This window comes from Sphaerodactylus townsendi, linkage group LG09 (assembly GCF_021028975.2).
Source record: "Sphaerodactylus townsendi isolate TG3544 linkage group LG09, MPM_Stown_v2.3, whole genome shotgun sequence".
Classification (NCBI taxonomy): Eukaryota; Metazoa; Chordata; class Lepidosauria; order Squamata; family Sphaerodactylidae; genus Sphaerodactylus; species Sphaerodactylus townsendi.
Window position 1 is genome coordinate 57,862,736 of NC_059433.1, and position 12,286 is coordinate 57,875,021.

The window sequence follows — 12,286 nt, forward strand, 5'->3', positions numbered from 1 at the left end:
GGATTTTTTAATGCCATCTGAAATTCTGTAAATTATGTTTTATGGTTCCTTATTTGTAGTGGGGTTAATTGCTTTTAATGGATTTTAAATGTCTGTATTTGACAGTTGTACACTGCCCTGAGCCCTCAGGGGGAGGGCAGTATATAAATTCAATTAAATAATAAATAATAATAATAATACAGAAACAGATATACAGTAGTACAGTCCACAGTCCCTTTTCCATTATTAAAGCATCTTCCTGAACCACTCCATTATGACAAGAGAGACACAAAAAGTGCAAGATGATGCAGCAAGGCCTCCTCTCTCAGTATTCCTCACATTATGTTTAGTTTTATTTATTGATTTATGATTATCTGTATGGAGAAGCAGAAATAAATGTCCAGGTAATACGCAAACACATTTAGAGCATTTGAGTTTGACAGAATATATTACTAAATCCAGATTACTTATTTAATAAATGAGATTCCTGCCCAAAAGTCTCCCGTACTTCACATTTCACTTGCGAGTATTATTCTGATAGTAATGTCACACATCCAGCCATCAGCTAAAACAGCTTATACTAATTAGAGAAATTAACAACTTTACAAACGTAATATTGCTCCTATCTTTGAACAATTAATTCATACATACCGAACTTAGAATGTTCAGTGGTAGTCCCTACAGCATCTGCTCCATCTATAGCAAATATAACATTTATAGCATGAAACTACATATTTTAAAGCAGCATTCAGTCTTTTCAGCCTTTACAGAGTATGAAAACAGGGAGATACAGAGATTTTTTCCCCCTTGGAACCAGCTTTGAAAGGTGTGACATTAGGCACATATACTCCTCTGTGCACATAGCACAGGACACCCTTTTAACTTGGAAGAGGTCAGTTTACAGTTTGGAAGCCTCACCTCTTCCAAGTTAAAAAGGTCCATTGGTGGTGCCTTGCCTCAATACTCCCCCCTCCCCACTCAAAAGTCAACATGCTTCTCTCTGTGCTTCTCTCTCTTCCCAAGTTATGTGTTTACTTGGCAAAATTCCTGGCTACATTTGGATCCACTTGAGTCCTGTAGCATATATCTTAGATACACAGATGAAATAACCTGTCTCAAGTAACTAGGTCTGCCACTAAGAGTGGAGAGGGTTTGACATTGTGAGGGGGTGCCTCCTTTGTGGCTCCTTGTTCCACACCCTCCTACTCCTCCACCAGGGACTCCAGATTATAGGGAACTCTACATAAGAAAGGAATGTAGAGGTGGACAAATCTTATCCCTTACCATCACTGGATGGAAGATTCCTCAGCGCTCCTAGGAATCAGTCCACCCTACTTCTTCCTGAGCCTCTTTTAAAGGGGTTGCTCCACGCCCCTCCCCCCAGCCTGGTCCTACCAGGCTCTCTGGGACATTCCCAGACCCTCCCTCTAGGGGCCACATTGCCCTGTGCCTCCCCAATCACTACTCCAAACCCCACCTCCACATTGGAGTTTGACACTGGGGTTGCGGATCTTGCCTCACAACTTTGTTCCAAATTCAAAGAACTTTTACTTCTTTTACAGTGAAGTCCTAATACCACTTTCCTGGACATAAGTCCCAGTAATTAGAACCTAAGAAGGATTCCAAGTACGCCTGCTTAGGAAGTCACTTTAAATTTCGTCATCCACGCAGCCTGAACAAGTCCTACTGAGTTCAACAAACCATAAGACAGCTTAGGAAACATGCCTAGTTTTTAATTTTATTTTTATATGTTAATTAGTCACTAATCACTAATCAATGAGATTTAAAAAATGAAAGCTTCCACTAATATTAGTTAACATTGCCACTTTAACAATCTCCGATGGAATGGCAGCCTATACATATTTTTCTAGTCTGTTGCTTTTGTTTCACTAGCTTTTTCCATTTCTCCAAATATTTCCCTCATGTTCCTTGTTTGTTAACTTCATTCTCTCTTCTCCAAATCCACTCCATCTTCCACCCTCACTCTTCTCTACTCTCCCCTTGCTTCACTGTTCTGAGGAAAAACTGATTAGCGGACAAGAATTTTCTCTGTAAGCTCAGTGGCTTGGTAGGGAAGGGCGCTGCACCGCAGGCACCAAACAATCACCTTGCCCAAATACTTTATCTTCAGTAATATTATTCTACTGGAGTTGTCTTTTAATGATAGAACCTACGCTTTAAAAAGTTAACAGGATCAATTACCTCCCTTGTGTCTTCGAGACATCAGATATATAGATGTAATGTTCAGATGATAGATATAATTTTCAATGTCTCTTTCTTGCCTAAAGATTCCCAGTAGTAGAATGGCTTTTTATACTCACTTTCATTTCTTTGCTCAGCACTGTCAATTGGCTCTGCTGTAGGGCATATAAGAAATAAATCTCTTAAGCTTTGAAAAAGAAAGCTAATTAAATCAATAGAATACTAACCAAGTTAAGGTCTGGAAACATCTCACTGGCCTATCTCAAAAGTAGGAGTGGGAACACTTGAGCAGTCCAATCCAAAGGGGGGAAGGGTACAGTTGCAGCCAGGGATGGCGCTGCTGCAGCAGATGCACACACCTCTTGTGGACTTTCAGAAGGCACAGGAAGGGGGGAAAATAGGGGGGGTGTGTGAAACCCAGCTGCTTAAAAAATCAAATAGGGAACACCAACTTATGCCACACTTTTAGGTGGCATGTCAGCTTCTGGCGTAGGGGGCATTCCCGGACTGAAAGTCTTTGGGGAGCTGTCTAAAGTTGGCTCTGCCCCTGGGAACACCCCCAGGGTGCTGGCATAGCCTCCTGTGTTGCAGGAACGATGGCTTGGAATACAATACTGATGGCATGGGCGCAGTGCAACTCTTCTATCGCTTCCAATGTGGTTTCAGCCAATGGAGAGATTCAAATAATTTAACAACCGGTTCCAAACTTCCAGTGGTGGGATTCAAATAATTTAACGACCTGTTTGCTGCCTTAATTACCGTTTTAAGTATTAAAAAAGATATACCTAAAGGTAGTTTATTATTTCATACAGTTAATACTTAAATAAGAATAAAAGAGGTACACAAAACTAGGTTATGTTATAAGAAAGAGTTTTAAAATATTAATGAAAAAATCTACTTGAAAAACACGGATCCTTGTGATTTTTGCAGTGTCATCCCAAAATCACCAGAACATCACAACTCCAGCCATTAGCCAAATGTCTGAACACAACAATCACACATCCCATGCTTTGTGGTGCCGCAGTGGCACAAACAACCTGCTTGAAAAACATGGATCAGTGGTGGCGAACCTATGGCATGGGTGCAGAGGTGGCACTCAGAGCCCTCTCTGTGGGCACGCACAGAGTGCCCCCACACACATCTAGGCTGGCCCGGACCAGTGGGCTTGATTATTAGCATTAAGCCTAAGATCTAGTTTTGGGGAAGCAGTGTAGGTAACCCTGTTAAGCGTTGTTAAACCCCACTGATTTTCATATGAAGAACTAAAGCGCAATCCTTTACCTGGGAGTAAGCTCGGTTGCTGGCAATTGTGCTTGCTTCTGAGTAAACCCTCCTAGGGTCGTGATTCACCCGTTGGAAGAGTTGCATGGTTGCTTCAAAGCAAAGCCACCGACTACCACCGTTTACTCCTGAGTAACTAATGCCTCAGAGCCAACTGTTTTTTCTAAACTAAAACCTCAGTTAAATTGCTGTATTGGCACATTGCGATAAATAAGTGGGTTTTGGGTTGCAGTTTGGGCACTCGGTCTCGAAAAGATTCGCCATCACTGACATGGATCCTCATGATTTTTCCACTTGGTCACCCAAAAATCACCTGCACATCACAACTTATACCCCTAGACACATGTCTGAACACAATAATCCTACATCCCATGCTCCATGCCATCACAGTGGCACAAAAATGTATTTAAAACACATGGATTCTCATGGATCCTCCAGATTTTTGCAGTTGGTCACACCAAAATTACCAACACATCACAGCTCATGCCCCTGGCAACGTGCTTGAACACAATAATCACACATCCGGCTGGCCTTTTGGGGTGAGGAGGAGAGGGTGGGGGGGAGAGGGAAAGTCTCTGGCCTTTGGGGGTGGGAGGGAGAGGGAAGGTCTCTGCCAGGGCTCTTAAAGGGAAAAGTTCTCTTAAGAGCAAAGGTCCTCTTAAAGGGAAAAGTCCTGGGTTTTAAGGGAGGGACTGAGGCCAGGCTGGGGGGAAACAACCAGTTCTGCAAACTAGAGAAAAATTTAGCTACTGACTCTAGCGAACTGGTGCAAACCAGCTGAATCCCACCACTGGTTTCAGCCCACCCTGCCATCCCCAGCCCATATTACACAGTTACTCCATCTCTTCAGGCAATATAACTGAAAGCCATCTGAAATATGACAATGACTTGAAACCTAAGCTTGAATCCAGTTGCATTTGGTGGGGGAAATTCTCTGCTGTGGAGAATGTTTCTTATGTTAGAAGATTCCATTCATGCAAGACCTATAAGCCAAAAAAACACTAGTGCCAGAGGAAAAAACTTTGCAAAAATTAAGTGAATGGAAGCAGAAGCAAGGCTTAGGATCCAAACCAGAATTTTTACACTGAAAGTTTAGGCAACAGCAGGCAATCTGAATTGATCACACTATACCATAGCTGAACATACATGTTTTATTTTGTGTACCTCTATGGGATATTAATGATTATGGCTTCCAGCACCCATGCAATCATCACATGCAACAATGTCTAAATGTTGTGCTGTGCTTAAAGGTGTGCTTTCCATGCAGGTTTCTTTTAATGTTCAAATGGAATTGAGATGCTAGCATAGCAGCTGCCAAATAGAGAACATATGTACTGACTCCATAAACAAGCTTTAAAGTTGTAGTATAATTTACTCTTCTGGTTCAGGTAAGTATTGTATTTTTACCTTGCAAAGTTTCCTCCTCAAAGACTTCATAATGATGTTCAGTTACAGGTTCTCCATCTGAAAGAGGAACGGCATTATAATCTCAAGTCTACAAGAAAAAAACGAGTGTAGAAATCACAGTTGTGCATGACACAAGTAAGGAAAGAGAAGTTCAATCTGTGAAAGAGCAAAACTCTTGCTACCAGGCATTTGGAACAGTAATGGGCAAAACCCCAACCCCTTCCTACAACCCTAGGCTCAAACAGGAAAGTGAGCAGAATACCACAAGTTTCACCAGAGAATTCAGGGCAGGTCCGAACAGAAGTCTTCTTCCTCAAAGAGTTCTAACACTGCTCATAAAAGGCTTCCATAAGAAAACTCAACCTCCTAGACTCCTACCTTATCTTGCACACATACTTCCCTTGCAGAACCAGCTGCAGGCCCTTTACAGACAAGGAGATAGGTATCAACCAGCTAGCTAGCCAACAACTAAAACAGTTGCACCTCTCTGCTTGTTTCCTGTCTTTCTCCCTCCTGTCTTTCTCCCTACTTGTCTAACTAGATGATGTTTCAGTATTAAGATATCAGACTACCTGAGTACTGCCTTTTACAGGGTACATCTTGGATGCTGCCAAAACAGGATCCCAGGCATAGAGGTATGGAAAAGGAGAAGAAAGGTTAAGCAGGGAGAGGCAGCTTTAGTTTTCAACTCTGGTGGGGGAAAGATAGGGATCTAATGCTACTTCTTCAGTCCAATTTACCTCCTCCCAATCTGCATTTTCCTTTTAAAGATGCAGTATTGCACACATTTACATATAATGTGTACTTTGGTCCTTTGACAAAAAGTGCAAATATATCAATGCGTATCCTTAACTGGAAGAATATCAACAACATTCATGCTTTCTTTACTGTAATTGCAAATTCTTTCATGTCTGCAGAGAATCAGCTTCTCCCACAAGGTGGATAGGAACAGAGCGCAAGAGACATATCAAAAGACATATCATTTTTGAAGGTGAAGAAGAACACATTGAATATATTTCTTTGGATGATCTATGCACAAGAAATGTTGCAGCAGACGTATGTCTGTACAAGAGCAAAAGGAAGTTAGTGGGAGGGCGGTTTATAAATACAATAATAAATAAAATAAATAAATAAATAAAACCATTAAGACAGAATTAATACTTTTCAGTTTTCTGGACATACAGGTGTAAGTTCATTTACCAGTATCTTGAGTTTGAACATAATCTCCATTTTCCATTTCTAGAAAAACAAGGAATTTACAGTTAAAAGCCTAAAAGTGTCACATTGGCTATCAACTGAAAGAGAAAATGAAACAAAGTCGTAATTTCCGTTTACGTAAGATGAAGCAACGAACACTTGAGATGGCAGAAGCTGCTCTGATCACCTCTAAAGAGCAGTGCCAATTCATTAGCTAAAGCTGGCACAAATAATTTGTTGGATTTAATTATGGTGATGTGGAAAATTAGGTGACAGATTAACGGATGAAGTTCGAACAAAGTTGTTTTTTAAAGGAGGAAGAGGAGAATGCAAGCATTCATGCATGGGAGCTGCCATAGACCTAGTCTTTGGCTCAGCTGTCAATGAGCAGTACAAAAACAGTGCTAGCAATTGGTCTAAGGAAAAAGTCTGAAAACAGTAAACTCGAGACCCTTGGCCTTCCCCTTACTATGGTTATGAACTAGATAAAATTAAGTACACTACTAAATTGCAGAGTCATTTTCTGTCGCAATTCCTTTGTGGTTGCCATATAAGACACTATATGGGTTTTTTGAACCATATGGGGGAAGGGGACTTTTTAACATGTGTGTTTATGAACGATGTTGACACCATTCACCAGACAATGGAATTGGTATATACTGCAGTCATGTGAATGGTGTCAACATCATTCATAAACACACATGAGTTAATGGATTTTCATTATGGAGAGGCAGCTATCACACAATTCAGTGTGTGAACTATAAAAGGAATCCACAAAATTATTTTAGATGCTTAATTACTAATTTTAATCAAAAGAGACAATGTGGCATAATGTTTTAGAGCAGAGTGTCAGATTAACATCCAGAAGATCCAGGTTCAAATCCCCACATGTGCCATGACAGTTCACTGAGTGACTATGGGCCTGTCATACTTTCTCAGCCTAAACAACTTCCCAGGGGTGTTATGAGGGTAAAATGGAATAGAATGACACAAGTCATTTTGGATTCCCCTTTGGGAAGAAAAGTCAGATATAAATGAATGAAATAAATAAAAAAGTGAATAAGCATAGTCACTTATAGTTTTGTCATAAAGCTAAACAAATTACCATGTTCATCCACATAATCTTGCTGTTCTTCAGCTTCTGAAAATAGCTCTGCAAATAAACAAAGTTTATTTTTAATCTACTTCATAGTCTGATTCATAAAAGTATGCAAGAAATCTGCTACTATGCAATCAGCATCCAGTTTTCTGTTCCAGTGCCAGACATTCCCACAGACAATCCTGTTAAGTAGTAATCAGCTGGTTAGAGAAATGCTCAGTTAAGAATGTCGGTACTCAAAAGCTCTGGAATCCTTGCACTAGGACCAAGTTGGGGGTTTGTGTAATGGTAGTGGATATAAACTCACACTAGAAGATGCTGTAATGTGTCAAGAAATTACTTGTCACAATATAATGTCAGAGTGCACTAAACAAACCAGTAAAATGGTAACTGTCCAATATTCATTAGTAACCTGAAATCCGATGAACTCATTGGTTTATGTCATAGCCACTTGTTTTTCACACTGGGGAGGTTGCATCCCGCAGAACCTGTACTATGCAAGCCAACCTACTTCCTTCGCCAAAAATGAAAAGGACAAGCATACTGGCACTAACCCTCTCCCCAACCCCAGGAACTTCTTCAAATACTTAAGAAGAGTGCTTTCATTGTGTCTTTGCAAAAAGGCTCATTCAATAGGGAGATGCTTAGTCCATGTGCAACTAAGAAACATTTGCCCCTCTCATTAACTTTTAAATCAAAATAATCTTCAGAGTCTGCAGTGGGTAGCTGGTGATACAAATCTATTTTTCATACTCTCACACTCTCGCTTTCATTCCAGGAGAGAAACTTAGGAGCCCCTGGCATTGTTTTGTTTGCAGCCCCTCCCTCCAAAACAAAACACCATCCAAACAGGACCAGAACTTTGTTAGAAAAGCATTTCATTGGTTTGATTATGTCCACGCCTGGAAGGCTGAAACATGCTCTTCTGGATCCCTTTGACATAAGCATCTGCTATTGAAAAACAAAAGCAAAATAAAAAGCAGAGCACTGACTGGATTTTAAATTACAGGGAACTTGTATTAGAAGAGCACATTAAAAAAAAAGAAAACGCCTAAAGACTTTTGTTCAGTACCTGTTTCATGCACAAGAGCATCTTCTAGAGTTAGTTCGCCAGCATCTATAAAAGAAAGACAAACTCACAGTACCATTTTATTCAAACTACCACTGGCACAATGTTGGAAGATCAAACTACACCAGCTTGTCCTCCCTTTGACCTTCCAAAATAACCTTCCCATATAACTACATTCTCCCTTTGACCTTCCAATATAACTATAGCCTACTGGATCAAACCAGGGATCCATTTAGACCAGCACATCGTTTCACACAGAGGCCAACCAACTCGCTTGGAAGACCAAACCAACAGAGCACAAGGCCAAGGCCCTCCCCTGATGTTGCCTCCCAGCACAGGCATCCTGAAGTCTGCTGCCTCTGTATGTGGAGGCTCCTTTGGGATATGAAATGCCATTTTCCTTCATATGAGCAAAAGAGCAACTTGTGTTGAATACTGAATACCACTGAGCTCTGGGTACTTTAAAAAAAATCCAAATTTATTTAATCTTTTATTTAGAAGAAGAAGAAGAGTTTAGATTTATATCCCCCCTTTCTCTCCTGTAGGAGACTCAAAGGGGCTGACAATCTCCTTTCCCTTCCCCCCTCACAACAAACACCCTGTGAGGTGGGTGGGGCTGAGAGAGCTCCAGAAAGCTGTGACTAGTCCAAGGTCACCCAGCTGGCATGTGTGGTAGCGGGCAGGCTAATCTGAATTCCCCAGATAAGCCTCCACAACTCAAGCAGCAGAGCTGGGAATCAAACCCAGTTCCTCCAGATCAGCGTGGAGGAATCACATTTCATACATTAGCAGCCCAATCCTGAGGCTGCAGACAACTCGCAGGTGGCGGAGGACAGCAGCAAAAACTAGAGAATTCCTGGCCACCTGAAAAGCCCCTCTACCAAAACAGAGTTACACCACCCTTTGGGGTGGAATAAACTGGAGCCATGCACCCAGGGCTCTTCTGGATCAGGCACCATGGAGCTCTGCGGTGTGTGCCCACCTCTGTATCTGCCTGTCCAAGTGGTGTAGGCGCTACTTATGACAGTAGGATGGGCAATATGCCGGTGGGCTCTAGGAGCTGCTCCCCCACCCCCCCACCCCCCGCACACACACACAGATTGGGCAGTAAAGGAACAAAGGCAGTGGTGGGATTCAGCAGGTTCGCACCACTTCAGCAGAACCAGTTGTCAAAATGGTGCTTATAAACAACCAGTTGTTAAATTAATTGAATCCCACCACCGGAACCAGTTGTTAAATTATTTGACTCCAACCACTGAACAAAGGGTAACTAAGGGCAACTGCATGTTTTCCACCACACATGGTTTGACCATGGCAGCCTGTATGGGATACCGATTAAAATATTTAGTACTGGAAAACAGGCTGAAGCTCCCTATTTGCCACTGAAGCTTCCTAAGCAGCTTTAGGCAAGACACAATGTTGTAGTCTAACAGAATATTTTAAATATAAAAATCTTACGTAGGCCACTCTTTAAAAAAATTATGTAAACCACCTGGGATTACCTTCAGAGAAAGGGTAGGATATTAAATGATTCTGCTACCAACAACAACATTCTGATGAATACATAGTTTTTATGGTATAGTGCTTATTTTGTTTGTCCTCACTACAGTAAATTACATAAGTATTACTTTGTAGAATGGTAACTAAAGCTAAACTATCTGAGAATCAATAGTTCAGGAGAAATCTGAAGTTAAGCCTCTCTGCCTACCATTCCAACTTTCTATTCATTGTACTTTGCTAAAGTAAAATAAGCTACAGGTAGATTTGGCACACCTTCATTGTCTGTATTTTATAAACTGTTCCAGAGTGCAAAAATGAGCAGCATAAAGAGGCCTTTGCGTGCCACATATTACTTAATCCAAGCACATGCTTAGACCACTTGAGATTTAGAAGCCATTTCCTTTTCCCATTAACTCTAATTAAAAATTAGACTTCTAAAAAAAAAGATTAGGAAATTCAAGTACACCAAACATCTTCAAAAACTAATCACCTCCCTTGCCTTTATTTCATATTCAAGCAATTAGGCAGAATGATACATTGCTAAAATAATTTCAACTTTGCTGGTCTAGGGAATACTTGTTGCACTAAAACACACTTACATTAATAAGCCTTTTCATTTTTAAAATTTTTTCCTGTCCTGTATGGAATTATTCTCTCCATCCTGCCACATCTTCTCTTCATCTTATCTTCCTCCCCTGCTATCCCAGCTGTCTCTTTCTCTCTCTCTTCCACAGCTCTCTTTTTAACTTTCTCCCCTACTACCCCAGCTCTCTCTTTCTGTACACTCATTCCAGTTCTCCTTCTCTCTCTAGCTCATCGACAGGAACACACTGCCCAATTATATATACAGATAACATAAAAAGAATGCATTACTATGACAAAAGCAACTGATGTGATTCCCTTGCTACCTCTTTATAGCTGCACTTACCACACACTGTAATCTGCTTAAACAAAAAACAAGATACATGCTCTACATAATTTATTTTATTTATTTATTTATTTATTTTTTAAATTTATAAACCGCCCAATCCCCGAGGGGCTCTGGGCGGTATACAACACTATGTATACAAAACATAACAAGGGTCACGATAGTGACCAAATACACTAAAATCCATTAAAACAATTAAAACCATTTAAGCAGCGGACAAAAACAATAACAATAGTAATGATGGTGATGGCGTCCCGTAGCCCAATTCCTTTAAACTACCCCCCAAAAAAGAGAGGGAGCGGCCAAACGCTTCCTTAAAATAGCAATAAATATACAAATAAAGTATAAAATAGTGAACAAAAGCCCAAGGAGCGAAGCAAAGGAGGGGAGGCGGGGCGACTCAGCGACTGGACACTCCAAAGGCCCGGCGGAACAGCTCAGTCTTACAGGCCCTGCGGAATTCACCAAGGTCCCGCAGGGCCCGGACAGCTGGAGGGAGAGTGTTCCACCAGGCCGGAGCCAGGGCCGTAAAGGTCCTGGCTCGTGTGGAGGCCAGCCGCATCATTGAGGGGCCAGGAACCACCAGCAAATTGGCCTCTGCCGAACGCAGAGGCCGAGTAGGAGCATATGGGGTAATGCGGTCTCTCAGGTACGAGGGTCCCAGGCTGCCGAAGGCCTTAAAAGTCAAAACCCACACCTTTGAAGATGATCTCGAATTCCACTGGAAGCCAATGCAGCTGGTGCAACACAGGTTGGATATGATCACGAAAGGCTTCCTGTGAGCAGGCTGCAGCCGCGATGCTGGACCAGTTTCAGTTTCTGAATCAACCGCGAAGGGAAGGCCCGCCAGAGCGAAGTTACAATAGTCCAACCTGGAGGTGACCGCTGCGCGGATCACTGTGGCTAGGTCCGCCTGAGAGAGGAAGGGGCCAGCCGCCGGGCCTGACGAAGGTGGAAAAGGCAGTCCGAAGTTACAAGGGCCACCTGGGTCTCCATTGAAAGAGACGAATCCAGGTGACTCCCCAGACTGCGGACGGAGGAGGCCGGCGCCAAAATGGCCCCCTCCCACTCCGGCGCGTGCTGGAAATCCTCCACCTCCCCGCGGCCAAGCCGAAGGACCTCCGCCGGCGATGGGTTCAGTTTCAGCCTGCTCTGTCGCGAACCAACCAGCAACCGCCTCCAAACAATGCTGTAGAGCTGCAGGGGGGCCGGACAGCTCCTCCATCAACAGTATGAGCTGAGTGTCATCAGCATACTGGATGACAGATCAGCCCAAAGCTCTGCATCAGCTGAGCAAGTGGTCGTGATATAGATAAGCAATAATAGCGGGGATAATAGCTTCTTCCCTGGGGTACACCACAATGAAGTGGGCACTTCCGGGAGGCTTGATCCCCGCGACCAATAATTTGCTGGCGCCGTCCCGGCGAACGACAATCCATTGAAGGACAATGCCCCGCACCCCGGAAAGGGCCAGGCGGTGGGCCAAAAGGTCGTGGTCGACCACATCAAACGCTGCTGTAAGGTCTAACAAAACCAGCAGCGCCGATCCGCCTCGGTCAAGCTGCATACGGAGCGTATCTGTGACGGCGAGAAGAGCTGCCTCCGTCCCATGCCCAGCACGGAA

At 42.7% G+C, this 12,286-nt stretch overlaps 1 protein-coding gene across 5 annotated transcripts in view; it reads right to left on the reverse strand.

Moving 5' to 3' along the window:
* The window catches only part of ASPH (aspartate beta-hydroxylase), a 145,834-nt gene that overhangs the window by 61,949 nt on the left and 71,599 nt on the right, over positions 1 to 12,286 (reverse strand). For 4 of the 5 annotated variants that reach the window (XM_048507291.1, XM_048507293.1, XM_048507292.1 and 1 more), the window contains 6 exons: positions 8,238 to 8,282; positions 7,172 to 7,219; positions 6,070 to 6,108; positions 4,870 to 4,926; positions 2,301 to 2,336; positions 631 to 675 (listed from right to left, as the gene is read on the reverse strand). In XM_048507291.1, coding sequence (XP_048363248.1) covers positions 631 to 675; positions 2,301 to 2,336; positions 4,870 to 4,926; positions 6,070 to 6,108; positions 7,172 to 7,219; positions 8,238 to 8,282 — 270 coding nt within the window. The remainder of the gene's footprint in view (positions 1 to 630; positions 676 to 2,300; positions 2,337 to 4,869; positions 4,927 to 6,069; positions 6,109 to 7,171; positions 7,220 to 8,237; positions 8,283 to 12,286) is intronic. The other variant, XM_048507294.1, reaches the window with a different exon arrangement.